We start from the raw sequence: 17,862 nt of genomic DNA on the forward strand, positions 1-17,862 counted from the left end.
CCGAATCCAGTAGACAGATTTTTCCACTGGAGAGCGTACAGACACTAGTGCTTACGCCGGTGAGCGAACAATTTACTCCGTGGCGATAGTGGTTGGGTTGGTGAGGCAAGGTTTCTCAGGCTTACTGTCATGTCCGATGTAGGTGAACGATGAAAACCGTGCACGGACAAAACATGAATATATGAACGATTCAGTGTGGCTGTTTGCTAGGCAAAAACATCGATATTCCCGGGTGCTTAAGATCATTTTGATAAATGACCAGCATCAACCTCATTGGAGGGATGCTGATGCCATCGATGACCGATCACTTCACCCCAAGAATACTACATCAAATCAGATTGGTTCCGTGTCACTTTGTTGATAATTTTCTGCAGCACAGCAGAAACAGAGAACATGGACATAACGACAAACCACACTCGAGTATCTGCTGAATACTGACTGCGCCCGAATAGCCAGAACGTAGTCTCCACATACACTTTTCACGCTGTACACGTTTCTATTGGCGCTGGGAGTTTCGTCCACTCTGCTCACCCTTGGTAACGCTGCTGAAAAAGCCAGCGTGGGAGGACCTGGTAGAGAATTGAGTTAAGGTTTCTTAACTGGACCAATATCCACATCATAACTGGCCTCCGTATATTCTTGTAAATCGTCTCCCATAGGCATCCAGCCGACCACATGTCCATGCTATTTGTATTTCTTACGTTGCTAAAAACCCAACCTCGGCCTGTGGATGCTAGAAGTGCTTACCGCATGAATCGATAAATTATCGAGGAAATATATCATCAAAACTTCCAATAATCAAAAAGGGAAAGTGCACAAAACTGGGTGAATAATATCGGGGTGCCACACAGAAGGCTGACAAGGCGACTGGCACAAGATGAAGAATGGTTAGAGACAATTAGGTTGACAATAGAGGTAAGCTGGGTTTCTATGAAGGGAGAATTTAAACAGTACCTAGATGGAGTAGGATAAACGAACCAATTATGTACATGACTGCCAAGTAATGGTTGGAATGCACTCGGAGGCCATATGGGGGCTATTGTATCACAGTCATTTTCGGCAGATAGCGAAGGAACTGCAACAGAAATCAGAAGATATAATCGGTAAAGTCTGGCTTGTGACTAGACTGCGATATGCTGGGAAAGAAACTACTGAACGTGTGAATCAAGACCGCCTTATTCCTGGCCAACTCAACGACCCCAACTCCACAACCCCAAGAAGCTGGCTTGTGAGTGGGGGGTATTTTCCGCCCCATTCGAGTCACCAGTCCTTTTCCTGTCAATTTCGGCACACTGCTGTCCCAGTATGAACAAATTACCCACTAAGAGAAGACATCTTCATCACAAAAACGAGTTGGTTGAACGAATGAGTTCCCCATGAAGATATCAGTCTCTGAGACGAAGATACGGTACATTCTGGGTACCCAAACGACTCCATTTACTTCAGAAGAGGAAGTTTCAAAGACCATTGACTCCAACTCGGCAGAATATTGTTGCAAAAACCAGTTCGTATCGTTATCGACGCTAGCTCACCACTCCCGCAATATCAGCGGAATTTACCTAACGAAACTTCGCTTGCTTGATAATATCAGGCTGGAATGCGCGCACTCCTCATTTTTTGGGAATTCGTCGAAGGAATGCTCAACGTTTCACTATAATAGTGCCAAAGGAAACAAACAGTTTCACGAAACACACTACACATCTAAACATCCTCGAAAGCTCACGACCAGCTTGGCCCTTCCTGGAGCTCATTCGGAAGTGCAGTTCCCGAGTTTCTGTCAACCTTACGTTCTACTTGAACAAAGGTCATACGCTACTCGAGGAATGCACTCATTCGCAAACTACGCTGATTCCAATGGATCTTAACTGAATCGTTCGTTTATGAATAAATGTGCTGCATAAAGGCTGGTTCATTTGTCAGAAGAATCTTCAGCAACCCCATGAGTAGTATATGTTCGTCCTACCAACTGAAACATGAGGTGGCGGTTGGGCATTATATTCAATTGAATAATAGTACAAACGAGATCCTCAGCTGAGATTCAGTGAGTCTCCTGTCGGGACCAAATAGTTTGCAAATCCGCGAAACAAAAAGCTGTTCCTGCTTACACGTACGGCTTTTCGTTGCGTTAAACTATGACCTCTGAGAATTTCAAAACTCTTGGTTGCAGTGCTAAACAGGGCAACAAACGCAGGCGTTGGCTTGAAGCAAGACTTGTTCCCAGTCAGATGACAGGCAGCTGAAGAGGTATGCCTAGATGGATGTAGCCCTACTTGACCTGTGTCGGGGCACCTGACTGATTCAGCTGCGTGAATGTGGGGCCAGGCACCCACAAGCTAATTTGACTGGGCAACTATATTAGTTATTTGTACACAAGCACCCAGAAATATTCACTTGTGTTTCCGTCTATGAACAACCCATATGGCTGTAAAGAGTTAGTGACTGTCCGGGGGGACAATGAAGCCCTAGGAAGTTGTACGGGCTGGCAAGATAGGTGGTCTCAACACGCCCTGAATGCATGACCGCGCGACCCAGAGAAGGGATCAGCTCTGGACAAACAGGGACCTTCCAAACTCAAAAATCGGGATTCCGATGCCACACACTGTCCTACAGCCATCTGTATGCTAAAGCTGCAGCCGCCGAAAAGTCGCCCACACTGACCAAGAATCTCACTTTCACTGTCGTCTCCCTAACCGTAGCTGAAGGGAGGGGAAATAACTCACAGAGACTCACCAAGACGAATGCAATGAAGGATCCGAGCAACACACCGGCAATGATATCCCAAGGATGATGTTTATGGTCAGTGTATCGGCTCATTGCAATGTATGCTGCGGATGAGACATAGACCACTTGAATTAAGGGTCGTACCATAGGAGCCATCGTCAAATGCAATCGTTCCTGAAGGTAAAGCTGTGTGAAAGGGACATTGAGAAATCAATTAGTTTTCAACTTGGTGGCACGTGCTGAGGAAGGTACCAGATAGCTTTTCAACAATGAGGCCAACCCACCAAGGTTGAAAGCTGTTTCAACTGTAGTTTGTAAGCGGATATGAAAAGTAGCGGTGTAAATCAGGTCGAAGAAGGAAACTAATAATATGAAGCGACATGACAACTGGCCAAGCAGAGGTAGGGTGGATAGCCTCACATTGAGGGCTGTAGCTGATATAATTCGTGCGTTAATACAGGGGTTGTAAGTGGACTTTTAATTTGGGGGATTGGAAAGGGAGCTATGTATTGAAGGCAACAGTCGGATGCATGAGTGAGTGCCATTGAGGGCGCCACTGCGTCATGTCTGGCAATATCTAACCGCTGATGTGTCCCGTCTCGGAGTCCCCGTCCAAGGAGACGGCAATGACCAAGGCAACGAATTTTTCTGGTAATGGCCTTCACACTTCGTTGTCGAGACATTGACTTCTCCTGGCGTTTTTCCACTCTTCGCGTGGTTGTGAGTTTAAGAGCTCTTCGAGGAAGTCGATCGACTAGGATACAGAGCACGTGACAAAGGCAGCGCAACCTATGGAGTGTGATCAGTTCATCTACCGTGATTTATTTCTTCCGAAAACTTTTCGACGACGTACTCCAGCGTTACTAATCGGGTGATCCAACCAGACTCCAGCAATACTCCGAAAATATCGATGGTCAACTGCTAAAAGTTTTTTGACGTCTTCAGCGCGCAGTAGCCAGGTTTCTGACCCACTAACGGTACATTCAGTGAGCGAGCAAAACGGGGGCATAGATCAGCCCAACTATTTGTCACTATTGCCTACCTCCAACAAACACAAAGATTTAAAATAACAACGAACTACATTGTTTCCATTCACACCCTTCGGGAGATCACCCCTTACGGCTTGTTGGACTGATTCAACCCTATTAAAGTTGACATCGGTTCATGGGGGGGAACAACAAGCGCTACAGATCACTACTCATCTACGCTCAGCTCAGACCAGAATATACCGAGATTTCACATTCACCCTCAGTGGATTCCTTTCGCGAGGCTTATAAATGCATGGGCTATAGCCAGATATCATCTTCAGTGATAAGAGGGAGAGCGGCGCATAACTTAAGAGACTTCGCTCGCGCTGGGTCGAAGAAAGATTTCCAAGAGACTGTTGTAACGCATAACTGGAGGAAATTGCAACCCTTTTTGAGCTAGTCCGCAGGAAGGTGCATGGGAGAGATTCATTCGTCATTTGAGATAACAATCATCAACTGTCGTAAATGAATGAACCTTTGATGCTATTCTAAGGGAATCGCGGTGGAAGGATATTGAATAAATAATCGTTAGTTTCTGTGTGCGGAGAACCGAATGATCCTGAGATGTTACGAACCGATGGACCTGCCTCTATAAACCAAATTGGGGCGAGATGGCCCAAGTGGTTAGAGAGCGATTTACTGACAATAATCGTTAGTTTCTGTGTGCGGAGAACCGAATGATCCTGAGATGTTACGAACCGATGGACCTGCCTCTATAAACCAAATTGGGGCGAGATGGCCCAAGTGGTTAGAGAGCGAATTTACTGACCGGAGGGTCCGTGGTTCGAATCCGACCTCAGCTTCTCGACTTCTGTCTAGGCTTGGGCAACCTGGCAGTACCCCAGCCCTCGTGCTTCCTTCGGGTGGCATGGCAGCTAGGCACCGGAAGGGTGCTACAGCTGAACGCTTTCTTTCTTTCTTTCTTTGATATATGTAAATCAGTGGACAAGTACAGATTTTGGGAAATCTGTTATGAAACGGTGGGTTCACCGAACACTTACTAACCTTACAAGCGCGTCACCCAGTGAACCAGGGTGACCCAATACCATCATTGACACAGGAAGGTCACAGTTCGGTTTTATCGAAGTGGTGACCGCCTGAGGGGCGACCGTAAGGACAACCGAGGCTATGCTTCGTCGAAACGGTAATGTCGATTGCTTAAACTAAGTTATCCTCTCCCTATACGACAAGATCTCGTGCGTCAGCTATTGATTGTGCCGCTGGTGACGAGTGTTAATTGGTTTTTTATTGAATTGCTATTCAGCTGTTCAGCCAAACCAAGGAAAATCACGCCGACATTTGGACCACTGTTCGGACGTTTGTTTACATTATGCTGTCTTTCCTCTGAATGGCGCTCTCGTTTTTTATTACCAATGGGCTTGCACGGACGGTTCTTCCATCAACTTTCACTATCTCGGTTGATCAGGGTCGCCGGAACATGTTGCTTGACACCGCCCTACATAGTAGGAAACGCAGATAGAGGGGTGATGCCCCAGCGCCGTTGTTTGACACAGTAGGAATATAAGACACTTATCTGAAAGCGACAGTCAACGCTATGTTATAGAGGGAGCAACAAGTTGGTATCGTGTAAGAATGACAGTGTCTGCGCAAAGCCACACGAATAGGATGATGAGTCGGCATTGAAAGTCGACTAACGATTGATGCGCCCTGCTGTGGAATCAGCCGCGAAGAACCCATGTGCAGAAAGAGGGTGAGAATGGTCTTCACTAGCGTAAATAAAGGTGTCTGGTAGATCATGCCGGTAGGAACGTGTTGTATGTGCTTGATGGTGCTCAGGCAGGCGACTCTATACACCCTCTTGATTTTCTCGTAACTAAGCTTGAGAACAAGACTCCTGCGGTGCGAACGCAGTAGAAATTCAGCGCAGGAGTCAGAAGAATGGCATACATCTGGATCCACAAAATGAAAAAGCTCCAGGAACGAGGGCTACATTTTCTTAATTCTACGAATACCGCGCCGTGAAAGACATCAATCAAGCCACAGGTTTTCCGATACGAACCAACAACTCAACGTCACATGCTACGAACCCAGCTCGTTGGTGACCTGTTGAGACTCGACGAAATGAGTTCACAGCATTCCTCAAAATAAGTGGAAACGAAATACACTGACGACATACTGTGAAAGGTCTGGCTGGTAAAACTGTTGCTATGTACTGAGAACGGCTTGTGACAGAAAGGGCGCCTATTTATTTCCGGCCATATAAAATCCACGGTTTTGATATACGGCTACGTCAAGGCTTGAACCTAGTCACATAGGTTCACATTTTCGAAGGATGCAAACTTGATAAAGAGAGTGAATTGTGTAAACAAATGGTTGTCCTATGGTTTGAACCCACAATGTGTCGAAGAGAATCTGTAAGCGAGAAACTGCCCTTTCACTGACTATGGTTGGAAGGAGATCACCAAGACCCCATACAGGGCATAACACGCTCTTGTGAACAGGCAAACCAGTCAAAATGAGGCAGTAGCGGTGTGTCAAACGAAACCGGGATGAAAAATGTCTTTTGACATATCCAGGTCTAGAAAAAACAGTTTCTCATTTCACATCTCGAAGTAAACGCAATCGACGTTTTACATGGTTACTGTGCACGCTTCGGCAAGAAACCAATTCACTGGAAAAAAGAAACGCACCACGGCGTAAGTGCTTCCAACCGCAGCCAGGGAGGAGTGTCCTGAGACGAAGGACTTGCTGCACGGAGATAAGGAGAGAATAACGAAAATTGGGTATGGAATCTGGGTAGTTCAGGCAAGAGTAACAGGCAAGAACCAAGCATGCGAAAGCACATGAACCTAGCAATAATTGCGTCAATACTGGTTAGGTTGCATATTAGATCAAGATTTAGAACGATTTTGTCTCCAAACTGTACCGCAGAAATCTAAACAGCAGAATGGAAAGCATGAGCCCCTAGCTTACGACCGGCAAGCCGAATCAACTGGCAGTGAGTGGAAAAATGTCGTGACTATTAGCAGCTGCAAACCGCAGTCAGTATAATTGTTCCCGCCCTGTACAATGAGAACGCAGCAAAGCGTGATAAAATGACATGGAAAACAAATCGAAGGAATTGATGTAGTATCAAAAAGCGGCCCGGCAACTGAAAGGAGGAAGGATTTGGTTGGAATTTTAACAAACGCAACGCACACGCGCCAATCGACCTCGTAAACGCGGACGGGATGCAACAAAACGGTTCCAGCAACCTGGCCCCGCTAAACAAACTATTACCGAATATTAAGAGAAGGGATAGACGCGGGTGTCATGTCCCGAATTCACATGGGTTAATGCCGAAACAGACTTAGTAAGAATTTGTAAGAACCTGGAAATTACTAACAAAGAGCAATTTCCGAGATTTGTACAATTTCCGTGGTTTCCTTTGCTACCAGTGAAAGGAAGAAGGCCTTCGCTGCGGAGTTATTCGTTAGAAAATGCCAACTGACCGGTTACAGACCATTGGACAAGGAAGCAAAACTCTCATTTGCACCTTATTTACAAAAACTGGACATCCATCTTCTCCTGAACGCGTCTTCTTGAACTTTCCTGTATATTCATTGACTCCAATCATTCATTGTTCAAATCCAAGCAAATGTTACAAAGCGACTCCACAAATTCCGCAACAGATCTCCCCTTTTCAAGAGACGCAAAGCGAAATTCCAAGAACAACACATACTACTCGCATGCCTCCCATCAGTAGTATCACCGTTACACCAGTATCCCCACCCTGAAGCAGCTCTGGCTACTAAATGCCTGCATACAGAACGGAACGTTCCATTTTGGGCTTAGTGCTCCGAAGTCGGTGGATAAATGACGATCGACTGGATGAGTGGGTTTGGAGCCTGAGCACCCAGAGGCTGTGATTTAGATCCGATGTGATTTCTACGCACTGATGACATCACCTCGATTGGTGACCAAAGATTTGCAATCAAATTATCCAGCGCATCGAACAAATCAACGACCATCTATGTTACCTGGTACATTCGGCTAGGCACATTCAGCCTCCTAACAGAAGCATAAGGACAAATAGGCAGACAGTGCGACAGAAAGGATGTAGAGCGTGAACGGACAGACATGTATGATATTAGGTTAGTATACAGGGATGCGAAAAAAACACTCATAAAATGTCAAACGCTGATGGTCGGAAAATTGACAGGGGAATTCGATGTTGCTTGCAAATATTCCGTCCGTATGCGCCTGCACGGTGGCTGTAGGTCTTGATTGTACTCGTACCGCACTAAAAAAGGCACCCTCAACAAACGACTTACGAAATTGACCTCTTCACACATTCATTAGGGATTAGCTTGAGATCCTCAACGGTTTTCGGATCTGCAACGCAGGGTAGTGAGGTTAAGCTGCTGAACTGTTGAAACGACACCATTCTTGGAACTGGAATGGTTCCCTTCATACGCGTAACGGCAAATCACTATGGATTCCGGAAACCGAGTGGTTAAAATGAACTCGACTTCGAGAGGTGAAATATAACGATAACGCTTCACTTCTAATAATCAACAACAACATCAGCTCCGAAACCCCCGGTGTGGAATGAGGTGGAGTTTATAAGTTGGGGAAGTTTCAGTTCGAAGTATGTAATGAACTATGTACTTCGTATGCCAAAGAACCGTTTGCCTGTTCGATCTGCAGCCGATCAGTCCATGGTTGAGTAGCGAAGCATGAACGTTCTCACCGATCAACTCAGTCGACTTGTCAAATATAGCCTCCTCAGATGTGGACGCCGGGATAGAGAAAATACTAATAGCAAATATGGCTGTTTCACGGGGACAATGGCGGTCCTGCATGGAAGCTATCGGCCTCAATACGTACCGTTCACTCTCTATCATACTGAACAAACGGCACTATTTGGCGTCAATGAACTGACTGTCACGTGGTCGACATTCGATTATAGTACTCATTGTCGGTAAACGATTATTTAGTAGCTGGGACCACTAAACTTAAATGCCCACGTTTGTGAACTGAAAAGACTGGAAAACTAAACTGAATTGTCGAAGTGCTGTAGACCAGTGGACAATTAGGCAACCAATGACGGAGTTGCCTCAAGGAGTACGGCTCTAAAGCTGCTCACACATGTTTGAAGGTACTGATACGAACTTGATGGCCCCGGAAGGGACCACGAGCAACTACCGGCTTTGTTGGACCGGTTTCACTTTTTGGAACAGTGTTACTCGCCTTCCAGGATGGGGACCGCGTGATCCCTACTGCGGCTGGTTGGAGACGCTGCAAGATATATCTGCCAACCAATGTCAGTGGCGTTCTTGTTGTCAGTTTCTATCCAGATTGCCTGAGTGAATGTCTGGAGGTGTAGGCACCTCCGAACGATTGTAGTAAGCTAGCACTAAGTCCCTTTCCCGTCCACCTTTATTCTTTTCTTCATAATAAGGCTTTCAAATAAATCATGGTTGTACGGCGGTGAAGCATCGGTGTCGAACACTGATTTAATGCTGTCAATGATGATTCTGTAATCTTGTCGAAGAACTGAGTTGTTTTGACTGAAAACCATCCGGCTGGAAAGGAAAATGAAATGCATAGCAGAAGTCTTTTCGCCTACATACCTGTTGGATTGAGGCTAGCCGTTATTGTTTGGCTAATCTCAACCCAACAGGTATTTGAGCAATAAAAGGGTTCTGCTAGGCATTTCATTTTTGCTTTCAAGCTAGACGGTTCTCAGTCAAAATAAAACCAGTCTTTCGACAAGATTCCGTCTAATTGGAAGCCCAACGTTTGGTTATCGAGGACAGAATCAATCGACGGTGACAGGCTGACAGGGCAATTTTACTAATGGTTTCTACATGAAACTATTTATTTTTTGTCGAAAAGGCTGTGGTTGCGCATAAAAGCAGCACATAGCAAAAGAAAGATGGCAAGTGCAGATTTTGTTAGCCATTGTCAGATGTGGCACACATTGCAAACCAAGTAATAATGAGGCGAAGACTCACGTGCCAAAATGAAGATGGATCACGTAAAGAAATATCTCTTTCCAGAGCTGGATGAAGAGATCAAACGGTGGATTACCCGAACGGAAGAAAACATAAGAACCCTTGAATTAGTTAATAAGTTTCCTGAGAATCGACTCAATTGTTGGTTCGGGCAGTCCGCAAATTAGCGTGGGTGTTCACAAAACAAAGCTTCCTTAGACGTGATACACTACTGGCTGCGCTGCTGAAAATTCCTCGACATCATAAAAGGATTCAGGAAAGTCTCCTGCAAGACCAAACTGGTTTGCAGATGAGTGTGTTTCGAGTAAGTTTCCTTATTTCTGTTAGGTTCCGACCGCTCTCTGAACCCAACCTCCAATTGAACAATATCTCCCAACAGTTCAGATGCGCTCGAGTGGTGTTTCTCAGAAATGATGCGCTCAACTAGCAAAAGCCAATGTGTCCCACGCATTCTATTGACCGGATTTACAGCGAATTGGCTCGATGATCATACCGCTCAGCAAGAGTGCTATTGCAATTTGAACTGAATTTCTAAACAGTGTTTCACCATTGATTCTGAAGTCTTAAATAACCACCAAACTCACTGTAGTGGTTCACTCCTGAGTTGTCCCAAGAGAACAAACAAAACATGCGCGGGCGCACCCTGCAATTTTGTTTGCGCGTGCAAGAAAACTGATCAGATCTACTCTGCTCTGCGATGTTACTTGATCGAGATGCCGACTGGCACGGATGCTCTGGACAATAGTACGACAGAAAAATCAACAAAACTATTGCTTACGATTGGATCACATCTCTCGGGAGTGTCCTTGATTAAATTTCCGTTAAATTTAACTCATAAGTCATGCAGCATATCAAAGAAATGACTATCATTCGGACAAAACCCGCTCCCCATTCGACAATCTTCATGTTGTGAAGTAGTCAACGCACTATCGTATGGCAAGCTGCGTTTATCACAGCACCGTTAAGCCGGGAAACTAACATTCCCGGCCGGCTTCCTGAAACCGAAAGAAGCACTCGTCTGATTAGTTCGTATCACTAACTGGCTTGTTTCACCCGTGAAAGTCGTCCCCAGCCAAAACTATAAGGAGACAACCAGTGTGGGCTCGACAACTGAATTAAGTTATTTTTGTGTGACACACCAGTAGCATACTGGTCCATCAGAGCCATTAAAACCATTTTTTGGATGCTAACTATCACACCAGACCATTTGTTTCACGGTCCAGTAAATTCTACTGCGAACACGACCGGAATTAATTTAAGGACTTGATCTCGTCTTTGCGTGTGGTAATGTAGCAACTGCCGTGTACATCAACAACCGGTTCTCTCTGTGGCTTCGAGTCAGTCATCAACTGATTTGAGGCAACACAAAGGAAACCCCTTTACGCATTATGGTGAATCTTTCCCTTATTTGTACGCTTCTTCCTCGGTATACACCTGGTTAGGCCAACAGGATGTTTACCATGAACGATCTTTGCTCCCCGTTTTACATAAGGATCTTGAAAATTCTCGCGCTCAGACAACGCTAAGCTGCGTGTAATGCATAACGCCGGGTGACCATCCTCTCCGGTGCCCAGCTGAGTGATTGTTAATCCTATGATGGTTCTGATAATCCGTTAATTATTTCTAACAGCATCAGAGCCCATAGAGATTGAGGGCTGTTATCACTGATGAAGAAAATAGAACAGCTGGTGTTAAGTTCATTGAGCCTGCCAACTTCACCACAAACGTTTCGCTGACAGTCGGGATGACATCACCATTGTTTAGTAGATTAGCGTTGCTTCGGTGTGGAGACATTGAACGATGCTGTCTTCGTGTCTATATACTTCTCGTTGACCGGTGGTGACCTTGGATTGATCGATCCTGTTGGTTGGTCCATTCCCTGATTAGCTGACCTCCACATGACCGCTGACTTTGACCTTCGCCACGAACACCCCGTGGTCATTGTCCTATCAGCCTTCTAGTAACGATATCGGTTAATCCGTCTGCCTAACCTCTGGTTCTCCTTAAGTTGACGATCCTTTGTTCCTAGTGGTACGTGTAGGTTGAGTGAACTTTTACATGTCGGCTTATTAAACCTGTGACTGAGTGTCATGCTTCCATGAACCTTGCTTGCTTTGTATTGCCACGTGGCAAGACCATCACGCTTTCTTTCTTGATCTTCGTGCACCAACCACGTTTTCCTGCAGCTGAGCTACCAAAATTTCCCCCAGTAGAAAAGCAACGACAAAAGCGGCATATCAATATAAACCACTAAAATGTTATCTACTTTACTATGCTTAGTGTTTAGTAGCACGTCACCATCAAGTTGACACTAATTGCCCGCAAATCATAGGTGAGCAGTCAACTTTCGATCGCTTCACAGATTCAATTCGATGTATTGTGAGGCCTGGGCTAACTAGCCACTGACTTTTCTACTATTAATGGGTGGTCAATAAGGAATTGCTGCTTCGGTATCCGTATTGGTCGACTTTAACGGGGTCAGGATAAAGTGGGCTGCAAAAACAAACAAACGACTGGTCAGAACACTCATTCTGAAGAGCGAATTAAGGGATTAGGTGATACCTGACAAGACGAATTCTGTTCGAGTCTAACTCACTCACACTAACAAATACTCGCTTCTTACTCGAACAAAATTCCGCTGTCAAATTGACTTAACCTGTCCAAAAAAGTGTGATGCTTCCAGTCACCGCTCTGCGCAACTGGTCTGATCCAGCGCCTCTTCTCCCTGATCAACCTAGCTACCTAACCTAGTCGGAGGTGAACGAAGCGAATCGAGCGAAACGTCCATGTCAGCAATTCACTGAGGGGAACACTACCTCAAAATCTGATAATCGCCAGTTTGTGGACTGGCAATCTAATCAGATGCCAGCCGAAATGTAAATGATAGAAAAAGTCACAGTAAATTCGGCGGTATGACACTCTTAGTCGAGAGATCACGTGCTCAACCTCCACTTGGGAAACACCAGTGAAGGTAGGCCATCTCAAATGGTCTGACATTTCGCGATACAGACGCGTCTCTGAATCAAATAGATGGGTTTAACTTGCATAGAATACTCTCCTAAGGTGCGCTGAGCATAGTATACACAGGCATACACAGGCATATTGGTCATGGGGCGCTCTCATGCTCTTTACCACATGCAGACAACAGCTCTAACCAGAGATTCATCCAAAACTATCCGGTGCCAAGGCGACTTAATGCGTTTTGTCGAAATGATGAAACACAATGTTGGGCCACCAAAACACATAAAAATCACATGTCGGTTTGTTGTATATCGAGAGATCACATCGTACGATGAGCTCATGCATTGAAAACTCACATAAATGCAAATGCGCACCTGAAAGTAATCGGTCTATGGCATAAGCAAGGGAAGTAAATTGAAAGATAGAACGAATTCAGTCGCAGCACACAGTGACAATCCACCAGTACACAGTGTTGAGTGAAGTTCACTTGTTCACACAAAGCAGGACGAGCTTCAAAAACTACTGAAAACAAAGCAGTCACAAATGAACAGTAATCAATCAGGCCTAAACGACCCTCCACATTAAATGCCGACAACAGTTCACCCAGACAGGAAACGGGGTTGCTGTCAGTGATCTGGCCAATCTCGAGGATATCTAGTGATCGATGATGGTAGAGCTGGACCGATGAATAAAAACCAAGTAATGATCGTTCAGCCCTTCCGGTGCCTGGCTGCGATACTGCCCGAAAAAGCACGGGGACTGAGGGCTGAACGTCATCGTCCAGTGGGCCACATTGGGCTCCTGTCCCTTTGGGACCGTGCAGCAACTCCAGGCAATTTCAAGGTACCACACCGCACATTTAGTTATACGGTTAGCGAAGCACTCTCGATCCACTAACTACGGCTGGAAGTACGGCAGTGAAGCATCAGTGCCAACACTGATGTTGCTGTCTTTACTGCTGCTGCTGCCGATACGGCTGGATCCGATAGGCAGGGATAGTAAAATCCGACCACGAATATCATTTATGAAGTTTTGCAGGATCAGAGCGAATAAAACCCTTTGTAGCCAACCTGGACGACGGTGGTGGAAATTAGTATACAACCACAAATGACCGAATAGTACAGCCCACACAACCATAATGAAAAGTTGCTTTTGGTGATTTTTTTTATCACTAAAGACATCAGAAAACTGAAATTTTACGTCAACATTAAGCTACATCTATAAGAAAGTACACTTCCCCATTAATGTGAGAGAGATAGGAGTCCGCAAAATCCTGAACAGGGACCCAAGTATGCATAATACAGACGAAAAGAGAAATTCCGTGGGCAGGACTCACACCCGTGGCCTCCCGCTTACTAGGCGAGTGATCTGTCAACTGAGTTGATGCACCGTTTAGAAATCAATCAGCCTAAGCTGACTGACATGTCTAATAGGTAAACACAGTCACTAATTGGAAACGGAGGTGGTCACCACTACCGCAACCAATATCAGTTATACCTATTTCCTGCAGAAACGATGGAAAACTCACGCTACCGCACGGGTGGTGGCGACAAATACGCGTCATATGTGCTTCTCCAAAGCAAGACTCTGGGTTGAAATGCCGATCTTCCTGTGTGCAGTCATAAGATTAGTCTCAAGCATTGATATATGTCAGATACATCTGGAACAGTCAATGTGTACATCGACCAGAGGACGTTTTCCGAGACGATGAAGGAACTCGTAGACTAAGTAAACTATGGAAACTTGGGTTCTCATGAAAGCCTTATCATTAAAACAACGGGTGGTACAACTAAGAGGACACCCGTTTTCTGCAAAGCGGCCATTTTCGGAAACAACATAGCTAAGGGAAGTTAATTCAACAACCACCAACCCACACTACGCACCACTATGCTTTCTAGCCACGAACTGATGATGTCACCTCGATTGGTGATGAAACGTTTGCACACAAATTGCCCAGCTCAGCAAACAAACCAAACACCTTCTAAGCTAGCTAAGCTACTAATATTTTCCTCCATAGATGTAAGTTCTATTGAGAATTTCCAATATATCCGTTAGAAATGTGTTGGTCACTGTAACTTGTTACTTTCTACCCTCAATGACCGAAGTCTAACAAGATTTGTTGCCGAGCCCTTAACATATGAAAGAGCTCAGTTAGGCTTAGATAGAGTAGCTATCTAATTTTTCCAAGAAGGTTCAGTTCTCCTAAAGTGTGATTTAATCATACCGAATAGATTAGTACTGATCAATCAGGCAACGAATCACGGTGGAGTGGGAGCGGTTGGATGACTGTGCAACAGGATAGCAGGTCAAATGTATCGGCCGGGTAGATGCACAATGCAAAATTTCTTGAAAACAAAACGAATTAGGAAAGAATTTCGCATGATTGTTAATTTGACGGGATGGAATCAATGTTGCGGTGAGAAAAGATTGTTAAATTTTCGAACATTGGCGATATCAGCTCATAAAAAGTTGATCAAAAATACCTCAATACCCAACCATGAGGTAATGACGTAAAGTGATTCCACATTGGTAACATCTTCAGATCACCTGACCTCAGAAGTGGCATCTTCTTGTGATCAAATTATCCACAGTGATACATTTCAAAAGGAACTCCCCGAAATGAGCACACCCAACCGAATTTCTACAAGACCTCTCGTTTCCGGTAAAGCTGCAATATCGTTTCACAAAGGTTGATCACAACCCACGCCACTAAATGAAGTCGTGATGACTAGTAGCTGTGAAAAATGCAAGACACATTCGCGTCTCCGTTAGCCAGGTGGGACGCGGATCTTGCTTCTAAACTGTTGAAAACCGGCTCAGTTTAGTTACCCTAGATGAATACTAGTTTCCAATTCAAATTGGAAATTAGAAAAGATAGCTAAATGACATTCGGAAGGTCGGAGCTGTCACCTCATTATTCCTTCAACTAGCTTCACTTAATTTGTCTATTAAGTTCGTGCTTACTAGATCAGGCGACTCCTTTGGTCCGCAACCAGATAAATCACGTGACAAAACCCTGTCCGTCTTGAAGCCTGGAACGACAACAAATCAGTTCCCGTCTTGTACGCGTCGGAACACGTCAAAGCTTCATATATAGGTAGGAAGATACAACACAGGTTCCACACACACTCGTGCGCGCGCAGGTGGCATGGAGTCAACCAAACTTTGCGTGTCCACGGACAATTCGGGAACACGTGTAGCAGCTACACTGCGGAGAAAACACGTTCCCGTCCGCACTTTCACCCAGTAACTCTCACGAGTTACCCACGAACGATACGTCACTTTTTGATTTATTACATTGTTCGCACTGCTTTTAGTTTATACATGGTGCAACACGTCACTGTAAACTACTGTCAACCACAGTAAGTGCTGTTAGTGCAAATACCTTGTGAGTTAGCGAAACACACTCATTTGCAAACAAATTTGGTTTTGCGAGAGACCCGCCTTGAGCCCAGTTGAATCTCTCGTTTACGATGTTTCCAAGCAACTGAATAATCTGTACAAGGCCGCCTCATGTTTCAGTTAGTACCATATTAGAGATATCGGGATACATGTATGCACGTAATGTACTACTCATAAGGTTGCTGAAAATTCTTCGACAGCCCACGACCGGTTTCGACCTTCTTGCAGCTCATCAGGTAGGTACAATCCCAGAGTTTCCGTCAACCTTATGTTCTACTTGAAACCAAATTGCAAGAAATTAGCGAAATACACTCATTTGCAAACAAATTTGGTTTTGCGAGAGACTCACCTGGAACCCAACTGAGCCTCTCGTTTATTATGTTTTCTTCTGAGGTATTATGGCTATCATAACCTCACCAATATATAAACAATATTAGTAATAATAATAATCGTTCAGCTGCAAAACCATTTCGGTGCCTAGTTGCCATGTCACCCGAAGGTAGCACGAGGGGTGAGGTACTGCTACGTCACCTAATCCTAGAGAGAAGCAGTCGAGATTCACAAGTTGGGTTCGAACCATGGACCATTTGGACAGTAATTCCGCTCCTTAACCACTGAGCTACCTACAGCGCAGTGGCTTGTTAGCTCTGGCCAAAAACCGACTGCTCGTAAAACAGAGAACTTCGCGATCGATAAGACCAGTTCCTGGATGTACTCTAAGAATTCGAGTGGTTGAGCTCTATCGAGCTGGATCGCAGTAGAGTAAAATGTTACTAATATTGAGGGTCCCGCATTTTGGACTTCACCAGTTCAGCCTTGACTTCTAAAATTTGAACAGACAGTTGTGTTCACGGGATCTATGGTCGATTTTGAGTATGCATGAAACGGCTCCTAGAACCAGTCCCGACCGGAAGTGGACACCAGCACCTTCCATGATGATTCTTATCGGTTGTTATGAGGAAGCTTCGAACAGAAGTTCGACCGCGCGTAAACGATTCCGCTTTTAAGTCAAAGAGCCTGTATGTGAACTCTGCTAATATGTTCCACACGGTCACAAATGGGTTTACATCCGTAAACGTGAAAGACCGCGAAAGACCGTCACGAAGAGACTGGACCTTACCGTGGTGTGACGGTTTGCGCACCTCAGCGATCCATTGAGCTATACTGGAGAGTGTCCCGCGACACTCACAGAGTCTCTCATACCAGGTTGGTCAATGGTTAGAGGTCTGACAAACACAGTCTCCTGGCCCTCCAGGTTGGGGGTTGGAACATGTGGCGACTTGTTCCGTAGAAATGGTAATGCATTTGCATTTCCCGCCAAACACCGCCGCCTTGCGGTTAGGCTTTTGAGCCAAAGGCTTTGGTTGAGGACCCTAATCGTCCTCCTGTCTAGGTGTGGGCGCCATGGCAGTATCCCAGCCCACGTACAACCATGAATTGCACATACACAAATAAACTCATGACACATCGGCTGTCGCGTGGTGCCATCAGCCGGGTCGCCTTACTTGCTGCATACAGCAGGGCGGGTAAGCGAAAACAGGCTACTGCTGACGCCTCCCTTCTTTCTCCTTCACATACTTTTTCTTCCCCCTCTCCCCACCCCATTAATAACTCTCTCCTTGTAGGCCCAGCACTTAGGACTGATGACTCCGTTCGTCATGCATCGGTTTTGCGTGCAGCGTCTGCTCGTCACACGGTGCCGACATCTTCAGGAATCTCCAGATCAGTCCTCAAGCCTCGACACTCACTCTATCTTGCCGCGTTCGCACTCTGAAACAAGCAGGACAACA

General features: G+C 45.4%; 1 protein-coding gene across 1 annotated transcript in view; it reads right to left on the minus strand.

Moving 5' to 3' along the window:
• Nucleotides 1-749: 749 nt before the first annotated feature.
• T265_10918 (hypothetical protein) overlaps nt 750-17,862 on the minus strand; it is a gene marked incomplete at both ends in the record, with an annotated part of 30,353 nt that continues 13,240 nt past the window's right edge. Inside the window, 3 exons of the mRNA XM_009177433.1 lie at nt 750-1,075; nt 2,731-2,907; nt 6,401-6,458. Coding sequence (XP_009175697.1) covers nt 1,037-1,075; nt 2,731-2,907; nt 6,401-6,458 — 274 coding nt within the window. The remainder of the gene's footprint in view (nt 1,076-2,730; nt 2,908-6,400; nt 6,459-17,862) is intronic.

The sequence above is a fragment of the Opisthorchis viverrini genome, assembly GCF_000715545.1.
Source record: "Opisthorchis viverrini unplaced genomic scaffold opera_v5_423, whole genome shotgun sequence".
Taxonomy (NCBI): Eukaryota; Metazoa; Platyhelminthes; class Trematoda; order Opisthorchiida; family Opisthorchiidae; genus Opisthorchis; species Opisthorchis viverrini.